This window comes from Anopheles cruzii, chromosome 3 (assembly GCF_943734635.1).
Source record: "Anopheles cruzii chromosome 3, idAnoCruzAS_RS32_06, whole genome shotgun sequence".
NCBI classification, from domain to species: Eukaryota; Metazoa; Arthropoda; class Insecta; order Diptera; family Culicidae; genus Anopheles; species Anopheles cruzii.
This window is the reverse complement of record NC_069145.1, coordinates 17,123,884-17,139,078: the sequence shown is the minus strand read 5'-3', so window position 1 is coordinate 17,139,078 and position 15,195 is coordinate 17,123,884. Positions and strand designations below refer to the sequence as shown.

The 15,195-nt window shown below is 50.7% G+C and overlaps 1 protein-coding gene across 1 annotated transcript; it reads right to left on the bottom strand.

Annotated features, from left to right (window-relative positions):
- Window positions 1-912: 912 nt before the first annotated feature.
- Window positions 913-12,055, bottom strand: LOC128271928 (glucose dehydrogenase [FAD, quinone]-like). Its single transcript, XM_053009613.1, has 5 exons — window positions 11,920-12,055; window positions 3,781-4,108; window positions 1,920-2,822; window positions 1,405-1,844; window positions 913-1,331 (listed from the first exon to the last, which is right to left on the bottom strand). The coding sequence occupies exons 1-5, from the start codon at window positions 11,920-11,922 to the stop codon at window positions 1,125-1,127; spliced, it is 1,881 nt and encodes a 626-aa protein (XP_052865573.1). The 5' UTR covers window positions 11,923-12,055; the 3' UTR covers window positions 913-1,124.
- Between the last annotated feature and the right edge of the window lie 3,140 nt (window positions 12,056-15,195).

Here is a 15,195-nt window from a genome sequence, read left to right as displayed (position 1 = left end):
TATACCCATCCGATTTCTCCGACCGGCGGTTCGCGGCATTTGGCTGGTTGATAGACATCGCACTTCCGGACCGGCCACAGCATTTGGAGAGAGAATATTTTTGCACAAACGGAAGTGTCGAACCGAGGTGAAACACATGGGACTTTGGCAGAATTCCGTTCACTTTACCGTAGAACTTTGTGGGGACCATTTACCTGCCAACGGCCAACGTTACATGCAGCAGTGCAAAAGATCGCATGCGCCGGAGTAATCATTGTAACGGGTTCGGGCTCGGCCCTTCGAGAACGGAAACCCTGCATACGAAGCCGGCTTTCGCAACTCTACGAGGGCTGTCCAAAAAGGCTAGCGACAAAAGTATTACAAAAAAGTATCATGAGTTCTTGCCACAGGGTAGAACTGTCATCAAGGAATATTACCGGCAAATTGTGCGCGATTTGCAAAGAAGGAGCTGAACAAGGGAACGAAAAAATATTTTTGAAGTGCTTCGAGGATTGTAAAAACCGTTGGTAAAAGTGTAACATCTGATGGGTATTACTTTAAAGGGGACAAAATAGATATTCATGATTAAATAAACATTTTTTTTAAACAAATTAACGGAACTTTTTGAACTAACCACGTACACCTACAAAGGACGTTACACGCAAACGAACCGAAACTGTTGGCAGTCCGAAATGCCGGCCATTCTGCGACCGAATAAGGAGGACTATACTCTCTCTCTTTCATTATCACTTGCCAAAGCTCTCGCTCTGGCGCTCGCAACAAACTCCTGTTGCTCGATTTGTTCGCCGCAACCCAAATAAACCGGACCGGGCGCGACGTTCCGGCGATCCCTCACCGTTTGTTTACAGTAAAACAGTCTCTTTATTTCGTTAAATATTCCAACCGGCCGCGGTCCATGGCCACGGCCTGAATCCAATCGTCTAATGGCAGTGCGTAGTAGTAGTAGCGGGGAGCGTTGCTAATTGGGATCACCAATGGAATGCCGGAGCCGGATCGGGGTATCGACACCTCACACCCGACGCACACAGAAATCGATCGCTCATTGGCCGAAAACCCGTAGTTTTCCACTTAGGATGACTAGTTGACTAGAGGAGTGGGTCCGATCAAAGCGTCCGCCGAGCGGATCAGCGGATCTCGTTGGCCCAGTACTCCTTCACCATGTCGGCGGCCTTTTCTCCGATCATAAACACGACCGCGTTCGTGTGCGAAGCCGGTATGGTGGGCATGATCGAGGCGTCCACTACCCGCAGGCCCCGGACACCGTACACCTGGAGCTGTGAATTGACGACCGCTTGCCGATCGGTGGCCGGACCCATCTTGCACGTACAGCACTACGGAAAACGGATCTCCATAAACAACAGGCCACAGTAGATGAGTTACCGCACGGGGCCACCAGATGCTTACCTGATGCTGCAGTGTGCTGCCGATCTGCCGGATGGCACACTCCCAGTACTCGTCGCTACGGAACCGATATCGCTCGCAACCGAAGAATGGCGTTTTGTGAAGTTCCGCACCGAGCTGCCGGAAACTGCGAGAGTTTTCCACCAACGACAGGGCCAACTTGACCCCTTCCCGCAATACCACCAGATCGTCGTAATCCGCGTAGAAGTTACCGTCCATGTGCGGCCAGTGGAACGGGTTGTCGCTCTTGAGGTAGATTCGCCCACGGCTCTTGGGGCGCATCAGGATCGGGGAAATGGAAAATGCGTGCCGCCCAAAGATCGACCCGTAGGTGCGCCGGTAGAAGTCCTCCGTGATGCCCAGCGCCGCCCGGAGCGTTCCCGACTCGTCGTTGTTGTACGCACCGCTACCCAACACCAGCTCAATGTCCGGGTAGTCGGCAGCTGCAAAATAAAGAGGCATGATTGATATTTACCCTACCACTGACACAGTGTCTAGGACACTCTCGGTCGGCTTACGCGTGTAGCTGATGTTGGTCTTCACGAAGGCGATTCCTTCGGCACCGCCGGGCACGGTGAATGGTCCCCGGCCTTCCAGGAAGTACTCGAGGACGTACTTCGGCGAACGCATGTCCCGCTCCCGAACGGTGACCGGTTGGTTCACCGGGAACACCAGGCCGGGCAAATTGACGTGGTCCTGCAGGTTGTACCCGACGCCGGGCAGATCCTGTACGACCGGTATTCCGACCTGCTCCAGGTGCTCCCGTGGACCGACACCGGAAAGCATCAGGAGCTGCGGAGAAGCGATAGCACCCGCCGCAAGGATCACCTCCTTCCGGGCACGGATCACGTATCGCCGGCGGCGTTTCATGAACTCCACTCCGTAGGCCAGCTTGGTGACCGGGTCGATCAGAATCTTGGTGACGCGCGAGTGCATCGAAATGTCCAGGTTTGGACGGCGGGCTGCCGGCGACAGGTACGCCTTGGCCGCACTGCACCGGCGGCCCCTGCGCATCGTGGCTTGCGCCTTTCCGAAGCCCAGCTGAATCTCTCCGTTCGAGTCGGTCTCGGCGTACCCGAGGGACCGGCCAGCTTCGACGAATCGTTTCAGCAGCGGTGTCTGGAAGGATGACTCCTCCACGTCCAGCGGTCCCGCAGTCGATCGGTACGGTGAGCCGCGCAGGCTGGGAATGTTGATGTGCTCCGATTTTTTGAAGTACTCCAGCACTTCGCGGTAGCCCCAGCCTGGATTTCCGGCCTGCTGCCACCCGTCGTAGTCCCGGCGGTGGCCGCGGGTGTAGATGAGAAAGTTGATCAAACTAGTACCGCCCAAACCACGGCCCTTGGGCCAGCTGCACCGTCCATCTTTCAGGCCGAGGCAAGCCCCCTTCATGGGGTCCGCTTGGTAGCCCCAGTTATAGCCTGTTGGAATTAAAAAAAAAAGAATAATACCGTGATGTCAGTAACAGGAATATTATTGCCTAAAAGTTATCCGTTCTTCAGACGGTTCGATTGTCGAATCCGATCGATGGTATATAAGAGATGGTTATTAATCCTACGGTGGTAGCCATGGCTTACGGGGCGCGCCTTTCGATGCTTTCTATTTAGTCTGCGAAATACCGTGTTACGCTTTAAAATAGTTCCATTACAACGATTGCGTACCAATCATTTGTAGTTCAATTGGTTGAAAACAAACTAAACTTCCTCGGACCAGGCGATTAAAGTGACTGTTGCAGGGTTCCATTGGGCCCCGCCGAAAGAGCGACAGAGAAGGAGCAATGCGAACGATACCAAGCGGTAGCGGAACACTTCAAATGCAGCATCCGCACAAACCGCGGTCAACGGCATTGCGTGTGCTATTTTTAGCCGACCAGAACCCTTTCGGTTAGTCATCGCTAGAACTGGGTCGACCATTTGGCAGTATATATACACCCAAGTGTAGCGTCTTTCTTCGGGTAGTCTGCTATTCTGACGGTTGAACGGATTGAGTTACCGTATACAACTCACAAGGTGGTGTCAGGATCGCACTTAATTGTGTTTGAACCTAATATTGAGTTAATGAACCTACGAACCTCTGAATTTCAAAAGTTCATAAAGTGAGCAGGATCGATTTCTTAAATCTCCTACAAACGCGTCGAAGTAGTTGCAACCAGCAATGGTTGGATAACTAAAAATCACTGTTACTTCTGTGACAGACAAAAACCTCCAAGCCGAGGCGGGTAATACCGCATCACATAAGGTGAACATCAATAATAATGTAATGTGTTCTCGCTACAACACCGCTTACAGAAATATTGAATTGACCGCAGAATAGATTCGACTATCTTTTGCCAAATCGGTCAACGATGATATTTTTTGTCGCTCTTCCGTTGCTACTTACCCGTGATGGACGTTAGGCCGGCGGTCAGTGGCACCTCCGTGATCATGTTGCCCTCCTTGCCAGCCTCCAGCAGCAGCACGTTCCACTCGTGCACCTCCGACAAACGGTTGGCCATCACCGAGCCACCCGATCCCGAGCCGATGACGATGAAATCGTACTCCTTCCGGAAGGCGACCGTATCCGGGATGCGGTCCGACGCGTTCCCAAACAGGGCGCTCGTTTGGTCGAACAGCATCTGGAAGATGTCGTCGGCCCCGATCCTGGCCGGAAAGCAAAGCAGCAACCGCAGCACGACCAGCACTGCAGCAACAACTGTCGATCGCGTTCTCTGCAAGATTGTCAAGGAAGTTGTTGAGCAAGATTGCATTGCATTAGAAAAAAGCGATCTACGGATCGCCCACTTGCCCTTGGGAGGAATCAGATAGAACCAATAAAAAAACGCACTCATTACATTGAAGTAACGAGCTGTGAATTTAACGGAAGAAGGTTGGCCTCAGCTATTTATAAATCGAATACTGGCAGCATGCCCGTCACGAAACAGTAGCATAAAACCGGGCGGACCGGCTGGCCAGCTGACTGACCGTCAGCAGTTTTTTTATCAATTCGACAGCAACGGGGTTCCGGCTACTGCAGCCGCCAGCGATCGGCCTTACACTTGACCGCCAAACCGAACCACACGAAGCTGGTGACACTATCTGCGTTCAATCGGCCCTTAGCGAAGGTTGCCGTAGCGAGCATCACACAGTCACATCTGTGTGTCGATTTGGGAAGGTTCATTACTTATGCACGCCTGATGCGACCGCTCCTAGGCACTCCATTCGCCAACGGTGAGCGATGCGTCAGCATTCGGTTTCGTTTCCATTCGGCCCTTAGACAAGAAAACCAGTTCCGTTTGACCGAAAATTAGTTCAACTCGTGAACCAATTCCATCCCCGGCCTAGTCGGGCATTAAGCATCACCCTCGAGAGACCTTCACTCACTTCCTTCGAGGCGAGCAAAGCGAAGTGATCGTTAAGTGGGTCACTTTGCATCCGCTTCTGATCTTTCGGTAAGAAAAAAAAATATCCCACCAATGGCCCTGCCAAGAAGCGTCTGTTTGGCAGAAACAATAAATTAATCCATCAACTAACCCCATTTAGATGGGAATAAAAAGTGGTGACCGAATGCCCCATGACAGGGCTTCACACGATTATGTAACGACGTAACGGCGGCACGGTGTTAAAGTTTTCTCGTTCCGCTCGATCTCGGGTCACGGGGTGGCGCTTGGGGCGCTATTTAATCCTCTCACTTAAACCGACACCGACGAAAGGAAGCGAAAGTGGTCAATAAGTCTACGTGTCACTTATCGGCTAGGTCATCTGCCGATCATGGCTAATCATGGTGCCATCCGCCCTACCACGATTAGTAACAAAACTTACTAAATACAATCAATTAACAGAAACAATATTACAACTCAAGCTTTACTAATTTTAAAACAGTCAGCCCATCCGTTTCAGCTCATCTACACAACTCGGGCGCTTCAAGTGGCGTGAACTTCTTCGTGCACGGACCACACACGGGGCGCGTCGAATCTGACTCTCTGACCAGCTCTGAATTCGCCATCGGCCGTTAATTATTTGCGCCAACAGAAAGGTAGGAGGAGCTGACGGTGCCGGGGTGGACGCCGCACGCCGTTCGACACGCACGGACTCACGGCACATGTGGGAAGGAAATGAATCATTACCGACTCCATTTGTCAGCCAACGACCTTGACCGTCAAGCCACGCCATGGCGCACGGCTTGTGGCTCGGAGCGAAAGGATGTCTGAGGCTTGGGTTCTTCAATTTTCACCGGCGTGAAAAACCGTGAGGCCACCGGCTAAGGCCACGCGACTGAAATTGACGTCGCGTGGAACCTTCTGGGGCGAGCGATTTGAAGCGCCACGAGGAAGTGTCCGGAAGTGGAATCGTAATGCAGAACTTTCTCGAAGGCCTCTTGGAGACCCAATCGAAGAGATCGATCTAACAACCCAAAAAAAACCTGTAGCCTGGTGTGGGAAAACCACACTTTTTGAACTTTTGTTTCAAAATAGCGGCTCTAAAAGGGAAACCCAAAGGGTTGAGCAGCAGTGCCGCCCAGACGATGTTTGGTGATCGCTTAGATAACCGATCAGAATGAAGGCAGCTTTGCGTCACCGCCTAATGATCTATTGGCTGCTAAACTGACGCCCTCCCGTTCACTGGCGCTGCCATTTTCTTCATAACCAGCCATCCACCGAGTACGGAACGCACTCATATTTCCTTCTCCATCTCTGCATGGCGTTGCGCATAAATTACTGTCACCAGTGCCGCGCCGGCGAACCTGGAGCGTCGGGGCTCCTAGCGCCTTAATTATGCCGACCCATTGGAACCACTCCACGCTTGGGCTCCATAACCGACCCAGAGAGTGTGGCCCAGGCACAGGACGATTACAATTACATCCAGCGTAATGTCACCCGGTCGATGGCAGGTCGATTATAAAACCTAATCCGCCAAAGTCCAGTCGGATATTAGCGAACCACTCACCAACCAAACGCAGCCTGTCGCCGGCGCCGTCTCGGCCAGTGGTAGTGGCTAGAACTAATTTTGCGTCAATCGTAGCCTTCCCGGTGGTGTTGGGCTCAACTATCTAAATGGCCATTCCCAAGCCATCGTGTCTGTTTGCGCTCAGAGCTCAAAACCTTTTAAACAGCCAGAGATTTGTTTATTGATGGTGGATGGCTGCCATAAAATGACAATTGCTTACGTCAATCGGCAAATACCCGATGCCCAACAAGAACGTCTAAAATCCAGAATTTCCCACCCAAGCTTTTCTACTGCGTCAAAACGGGCACCGAAGATTCAGTGACGCCAATCGGTACATCCTTCGTCCATTTCGAAAAACAGGGAAAACCTGTTCCCAAACCATGGTTCTAATCTTTCATGTTTAGCGTGTCTTTCTCTCAGGGCGACACATTTTAGGGGCGACTTACGTGCGTGCAGCCGCCGGCACTGCTAATGAACGAAAATTATCAATGTAAGCTGATCTCCGTAGCCCATCTGGGCTCCCAAGCCCAGAAATCTTCAAAAACCAGTGACCACAGTGGCGGCGCCGGCGCCAAAACGCGTTTAGTTAGACCGGCGCCCCAAACGGAACCGAAAATTGATGCCTTAGTCTGCTCCGTTTCAAGGTTAACGATAAATTACTCCCCATTCGACCGGTTCGGCACCGGCAGTGATGCACCGGAGGCAGAACGCAGGCGGACTTGCCCTTCATTCTGCAGCACCTTGGCCCCGGTCGACGTCCACTTTGGTTGACGTCCGAGCCGCGGAGCGGACAGATACGAACGAAACGAATTAGTTTTTATCGAGGCTTACGTCAAAGCCGTGAGCCAGATTGGAATGTAAATGGCAATCGACTGTGTTCCTCATTGGAATCCTGTTTTTTTGTTTTGTTTTTGTCCAGCCCATCTGTTGGTTGATCCACAGAACATCCCTTCATTGGTCCTTACCATTTAAAATGATAAACTAACCACTCACGCACGTCGGCTCGCAACAGCGCAACGTCAAGGTCGTCAGAAAAGGTGCAAATTTAGCGCGTCAATCCACCGAACCGCGCACAGGTGCCTTTAAATAAAGGAATATGAATAATCCATCGTCAGGAACGATGGCCCTAGCCTTCAATGTCGACAGGCAACCCCTTGCCAATCCCATCGCTCGTGCTCGGCTCGACCGTCCAATCGTTTGGAAACGTCTGATGCAACATCTGCCGTTGCTGCAACGTGTCAGCCTCTTTCTGTTTTACTTAATGACAGTCATTTTTAACCAGAGATGGCCAAACAGAAACGCGCAATTGGGGCGTCGACTGTTGAGCCAACATAGTAGTGGTGTTGCCGGCGTGATCTGGCACGGATTTCAAACTGAACGTCCAATTATGAACACCAGAAACACTTCATTCATAAACGTCCTGATCCGTCTTAACCAGTCAGGAAGCGAATGAATCGAACGACGTATCTCGTAAACCTGTCGGCAACTGTCGTAAAACAGATCTACAACACCGAAAACTAATTTTCGGATCATTTTCGATCGGGTCAAACCAAGCGATCGATCGCGTGCCAACCCGTATTATGGAAGATCCTTCGACTTAACGATGCTCGTTCACCACGACTTTGTGCTAAGGCACAGTGTCTAACGAAAAACTAACCCCCCACCTGTCACGCTCGTGGTGCCGGCTTCTTCCGAGTGCCTCCATCAACCATTCCGTACGCTGGCGGACCCTCGGGTGACCTTCCCCTTGGCGCTGGCGGACGGTGCGTCAGCAGGCCCTACTGACAGCTCGCTTCGTTCGATTGGAGGACACAGCAGCTCCTCGAAGGCGTGCACCGAAATGAAAATGATGCATACTAATGGTAATCGATGTACGTTTGTCACTGTTTGCGGTGCACTAGGCCCCTCCGTGGCACGACAAAAACCTGTCCGGTCGGAACCTGCTCCGCTCAATGCTCAAGAACGTTCCACACCCACCAGCTCGATCGTAGACCGACACAGGCTGCATACTTATCAGATTCTCGCCGGGCACCAGTTCAATTGCAATTCCGATGCAGAATGGCACCATGTGTCGGGGTGAGATTCTCCCAGCCGGCCAACAGATTAGACGCAACAGTTCGCAACATCTTCGATCTGGTGCCAGCCAGCGGTTCGATTAGATCATTAATTTTCCTGTCAAAATGACTCTATCTGTCTGTCTTGCTTTGGTCGACGCCACGGCCAAAGAGGTCGCCCACGGTAGTTGCCCATTGTGACCCTCGGATTCTTCACCACGGCATCACGGTTCAATGGCTACCAATAATATGCCTTGTGATTTTCATCATCTCGTCGCCCGGAATCATCGTCCGCCGTCGGTTAACGCACTTCGTTCTTTTTCGACACTTTCACGCATGAAATCTCCACCAACCCAAACCAGGAGAGGCTCTGGCTCCGGTTCCGTCGTGTCGTGGGTATAATTTGATTTGCGGCCCAAAACACTCTCTCGCCGCCCAGGATTGGACCGCTCGCCGGTTATTTAAAACCAACAAAAACCCCGAAACCCAAGCCGCTCGCCGGGCGAGGGAGACTGGTCCCTACCATCCAGGTGGTGGTTCCGTACGGGCAGGAGACCGAAAACCAGTTCAACCGGACCGCGTTCCCGGCCGGCTCCAGATTCAAGGTGAACGAGAGGGCGCTTTATCCCCGCGGTAGCCTTCGCGGGCGCGTGCCGTATTTCTTGACATTCTAGGTCGACCGGCGGGCCCAAATCCCGTTCCGAGAGCTGGCCCCCGCTGGTCGCCGTGTTTACAAGAGCACGAAAGTGAAATGAATTGTCGGCGAGCATCATTAAAACGAGCTCAAGGAACGGGTGAACGGGTGCAGCCATGCAATCTGAGTGCAGGCAGGTCGTAAAGAAATCGAATACGACTGCCGACGCCAATAACTCAAACGGTGTCTCAATCAAATGACATAATTTCGGCGACTTCACGTTCGTCAACCTCTTTCGGTGGAGGCTGCTGAGTTATTGTATGGAAATTCGCACGAAAGTCGAAACGGAAATGCGGAATGGTCTGTTTGCCAACAGCCCGAGCGGACCACCCCGGGGCCATGTTCCATAATTGATCAATTAGACCAGACCGGTGTGGATAGTGCCAGCAAGTGCCGGCAAGAAGAAGAGAAACCCAGACACACACTAGAAAGGTAAGGATGTTGCATTGTTGCACAAGAACGCCGAGCTATTTGTTCATTCGATCCATTTGCGTGTAACCTTCGCACTCAACGCCGTCGTTCCGGATGTTTTCCGCGTGTCTCTCGGTGGTCCGTCCGCGGAGGATATTTATCTTTCTATGTCTTCTCCAGATGGAGGCTGCACGCGTTATTTGCACATCAGAACTAGAAGGACAGACAACCCGATGGGCAGAGAACCGAAATCGCGAAACTCTCTGTCTGTCCCGGTGTGTACGGTCAAACACAAGGATAGAACACACTTAAACTGGGAATTCACGAGCAAACTCTATTCACCTGTGTCTGCGATCTGCTGGATCGTAGGAACGTTTATGTGCCGTAGGAAGTGTGGCTCTTTAATGGACCAAGATAAGATAGGGCCGCCGTCTTTGGTTGGCTATCGCTAGCTGTGGCAACTGTTGAGGTTCTACGACTCGCGTACCAGTTCTACGTCACCAGCGAAGCTAGATCAGAGCCTTTCCAGAGAAACTAATTTGGTGTTAATTGGCTGGCAAACACCAAACTAAGGGTCTACGTAACCGTTCACTCATTGGTGTTAGTGATATTCATTGTTAATTGTGATCTCGAATGATGATGATCTGATTAAAAAAATGTCTATCTGATTAGATATTTTGTAAAGATCTTGCTTAAACAGCTTCATTAAAATTAAATTTTTAAGTAATGATCATTTTCAATTTACTAGGATGTGCTGACCTTCCGACCTATCACGATTGCTTCATGTGGCCTTCAGAGGGAAAAATATGATTGGCCAATGATTTCATAAATATATTCACATTCTCCCAGACTCCCAGAAACATTCCATTCCACGTTATAATGCTACAGTTACAGCAGCGCGTGTAATTGTGCTTCTTGGGGTCGTTATCGAACAGCGAGAAGAGACCCACTTAGCTGCGGTTATATTAACACTTTTGACCAAAACAAAAGCCCATCTTCACGCAGGGTCAGCGCACTCATGTAACACCGGCACCGGTGGGTCACTTTCTTGCCCATCAATTCGCTCTTGCAGCAACAACAAGCCCTAACCGAAGGAGCTATCTAGGGCTCACAGTAGTCGGTCAAGCTTCCGAGCTGTTACGTGGATCCAGTGCCAAGCTGCGGATAATATTTTTTAACTTTTCCTTCGACTTCGCCAACACCGCCACACAATGTCATCGGATTGACGACGGTGAGCGAGAGCGGCCCAGCATAAATTTTCGGCTCCATGAGCCGCGCTCACCCCGTTTTTACGGGCCAGCGCGTTTGTTGGGCCACCCGAGGACCACCATCACCGGTTTTGTTGGCTCCCAAATTGCGAGTCTGTTTCAAGGTTAGGACCAGGATCGTCACCCGCCCACTGGTCAGCTGTTACCAACTGGCGCCGGACGCTGCGTTGTCCACCAATCAAACGGTCAATTGTTTAAGAAGGCCTCCTGATGCGTGTGCACAGAGGGAACACATGCGAAAGGCACCAGAAGGATAGGGAGTTGTATGCTGATAATGGGAGATTTGCATAAAATGCGGACCGGGCGCGAAGTGTCAAAAAATTCATACGCGGACGCCAAACGAGGCTCTAGGCTATTGAAATGAAAATGAACACCGCGCACCGCGACACTGAGTGCCGGTCGTGTTGGCCAATATTGACAGACAGGGCCGCGAGCAAGCGTCCATTATCATGCCCGACGAACCGTTTTTTTTGTAACTGAATTCCTCACATCACTTTCGGGATCATTCGGCCATCGGCGGCAGAGATTGATTCCTTCCGATGTTTGGGTTCAAAGTATCCACAAGATGATCCGCACAAAAATCACTCTACGTCAGTTTCCTGTACCGTCAACAGCTGATGGTATTTATTCACGGATCGCACCCACGACACGACGATACGACTCGACGCAGTTTGTCTGACGCACCTCGTTATGCAATTTGGCGCAGCCTATGGAATTAGCACGAATTAGCATGTGCTGTGCTCAGCCCGCCAGGAAGTACAGGAATGTTCTACTCGTTGACATCGCCGCCGATGGCGCCACAAAAAGAAAAACCTCGTTCTGGCAGTGGAATGCCAAAACGTCAAGATTCACCTTGACCACTAATGCAGAACATCCTCCAAGCGTTCTAAGAAGAAGGAATTGGTTCTAAACCAGTTTCTGGGGCAGGACCATAAAATCTTTGAATAAGGTAGATCGTGCGGTTTGCAGAGTAGGTGACGCACGAAATAACACACTGATTATTGCTTGTCGTTGTGAAGGTGTTAAGGAAAAAGCTTTAGGAATGCTTTTACCTGATTCTTTTATAAAAATAAAATATACATTTAAAAAAAGAAAGAATGGCCTTAAACATTTTTAAAACACCGGAAACAATACTCTATTCTCTACACTACGCGTTATCCTCCACGTACCATTTTCCCAACGCGTTAAAGTAAACGATCCGCTCCTTGAAGGTGACAACAAAAATTCGCAGCAAACGATACAGGATAATAAAATCGATGATCGACGGAAAAAATGCCGTTTTCACTTTCACTTCTTCAACTGCCCCTAAATGTGTAGGTCGTCCATTTCCGGCCCAATCACGCCTCTGCTACCGATCAACGCTGGCCACACAGCATAGGCACACGATTTAAAAAAAAACACAAATACACTTTGAACACCTGAGTGGCGAAGATCACTTCAAGAGCACTTTTCACAAACGAGTTTCCCGCGCAAGAGCTTGCGGCTTCTCTTGAGGACCGCTTCGGCCAGAGTGTCCTGCTCGCGGCGCCGCCCTATCAGTAACTGAACGGGCTCGCCTTCGGCCGACGTACCGCGGTAACGCACACCGGATCTCGACCCACGAACGAAGCGCGCGATCGTCACGATTCGCAACCCCCCGGGGCGGGCGGTGGCTAGCACCAGCTACGCGAGCTACACGAGCTACACGAGCTACGCTTCGCGCGTCGTGTGTGTCACAGCGATCGTGTTCATGACGTAAAAAATTCCAGGCCCACCGAAGTACATCCTGAGCCTACCGAAACAACGATCGGCATCGGGTGGGCAACACGATGCGGTGCGTTGAGCGAAAACTCGCTCGCAATTAGTACACCAAGGCCGCGGCGGCTAGTGCGCGATGGTCGATGGTCAGTGCGGTTGATCTTTTATCAACGGCGGCAGTAGTTGATCGGCACGCTACCGTTCATGGCTGATGAATCTCTTGCGACATCACGCGAAGCCGCTCACGTCGATTTGTGGGTTGAACAGTTGGGGGCCGACAGCAAATTGGCCCCGGCAGTTAGTAGCGTATCAGCACAAATGCTCATAAACGGTGTTGTTTGTGCCGATCGAGATGATTAAGTAATTGTGCCAAACCGTTTCGCGCGCAGAGCGTAATTTCGATAGCTTTACGCGACAATTGTACGCCATTAAGCGAGCGAGTTCAAGATCACAGCGATAAATGGTCGAAAATTGGAAAACCGTTTTTTGCCTCGTTTTTGCTATTGAAGTAGGAAAATCACCCCTTGGGGGGGTGGGACGAAAACGTAGCTATTAAGCTTGGAGTATTCATTCTAGTTGCGCCATAGACAACTAGGTCCCACGCAGTTGACACCAATCAGGCCGTTTTACAGGCGCTGGATTAGAGCACTAATCGGTCAATCGCTAGCGGGTCAACAAATTAATGACCTCCTTAAGCCGGCCGGCGATGACGCAATCGGACAAATTTCTTGTCGAATCGCTAAGTCGATGGCCTCCCGCAAAGTAACGATCCAACGTCACGACTCGGTGCTTCTTCGCTGATAAGGCCCATGCGCACGTGTGATTCGAGAGGTTGTATAAGAAATTGATGTTTATTTGGAAGGCATACTCTAGTGACCGAAACGTGGGCGAAAACGGCGGTGCAAATAGTGGCCCCGTTTTTGTTTAACGAAAAAGGATAATCTTACCAACACGAAACACACGTTTATAAATATGTGAATGGTAATGATTTATTGCTCTCTTGTAAAGCGTTACGCAACGAGCGCCTGTCGAATAGAATGAACACTTCATCCTGAAGCGGACCGCGCTGACGGGTTTGACTTTTTCCGACCGACACCTTGACGAAAGCGGACACCAGATTGACCCCACCAGTGTTCCATCGATGGTCCGAATCCGAATCGAAGGGATGATAAAGTGAGTAATGTAAACAGAAGTGCACTCCGTCGGCGGGTGGCCCATCGGGCGGCAGGCAACATATCATCCGTCCCACATCCCCAATTACGGCCAACAATTTGTCATCGCGTTCGGTGCAAAAATGGCACCACACCGACTGCTGATAATGGCGGTACGGAAATGACATAATTTGCCGGTGGTGGTGGTGATGATTTGCAGAAATTCACTTTTTCGATATAACGGAACACGATCCATCTTCATCGATTGTGGCCGACGCAAAAACACGCACAATGCCGGCGGCGGCGGCAGCTTTTCTCATCTGTGTGCACCATTTTTTGTGTGCGGTGGGGGGATCTGTGGGCATTGTTACCAAAAGCGTGCGGTGTTCACGAAGCACGGTCACGCCAAGTCACGTACACACCACGCGCCCAGCTTCGACCCACACAGAGAGTGACAATCCCTTGCATCGCACCCTCAAGGATAACTTCTTCGGTATTCGGTTGAAAAGAAAAGGTCTGGCGAACAATATTCTCGATGCACTCCGCGGTGCACGTAACTGCATCTTGCAACTGTCCTCTGGTCCTTTACTCGGTCCGTTCGTCTCCGCCGTTCACTGTTGCTCTCTGCGTGCGCAAAGGGGCATGATCGATGAAACCAACGGAATACGGTGCAACGCATCGCAACATATAAACAGCAACGTCAATCTAGGTGAATGGCGGTTACGAAGATAACGACTTTACGTATTATTCACGAACTTTACAAACGACCCACCATATGTTAGCAATAAAATAGGAAATCTTATGTAACGACATCAAACAAATTGATCGTAATTTAAAAAAACCAACTAATTAATTTGAGTTTACTCTAAATATTAATGTTTCGACCAAAAGTACTAAACGCTCGGTACATAAATGTCATTCGTGATTTGCTTAGAACAACTCATGGTCGGAAGTTTTTTTGGACAAGGCTTAGAACACCCGTTTAGGCCTACTACGTGCCTTAAACAGTGTCCGGATGCAAATTAGCATTAAATTTGAATTTTCATTTGAAAAACATCGAAAGTGACTTCAACGCCACATCAACCGATAAACCCTTCTCGAGTTTAGTCACTTAATTCCGACGCCACTCGATAACCTTCCGCGAGAAGAAAAAACGTCGATAAACGACGTGGCCGAACGCACGTAGTGCTGGGCCGAGCATAACTTTGCATATCTCAGTGCACGGTCCACCGTAAAGACATTCGTCTTCCTTTTATCATCACCTTCACCGCCGGAAAGTGTAAGCTCGGACAATAAAGCGAACAATCTTCTCGGGAAACAAAGCATCTTAAATGAGAAACCCGTTCGCCTCTCCACTGCGCGTATGCCGGAGCGACGCCCAAAGTCCCCCCCAAAAACAATTTGTACCCGCAGGTGACCGGGCTCCGTTCACGGTCCGATCCGATCCAGTCTAGTGATCAAGCGCCACACCGCGGACACCGGACAGCTGAGAGTGACAGTGAACACAGTGGAGAGAAAACTTTTTTCGCGTTTTGGCCCCAATACCCCCGCGCAGGC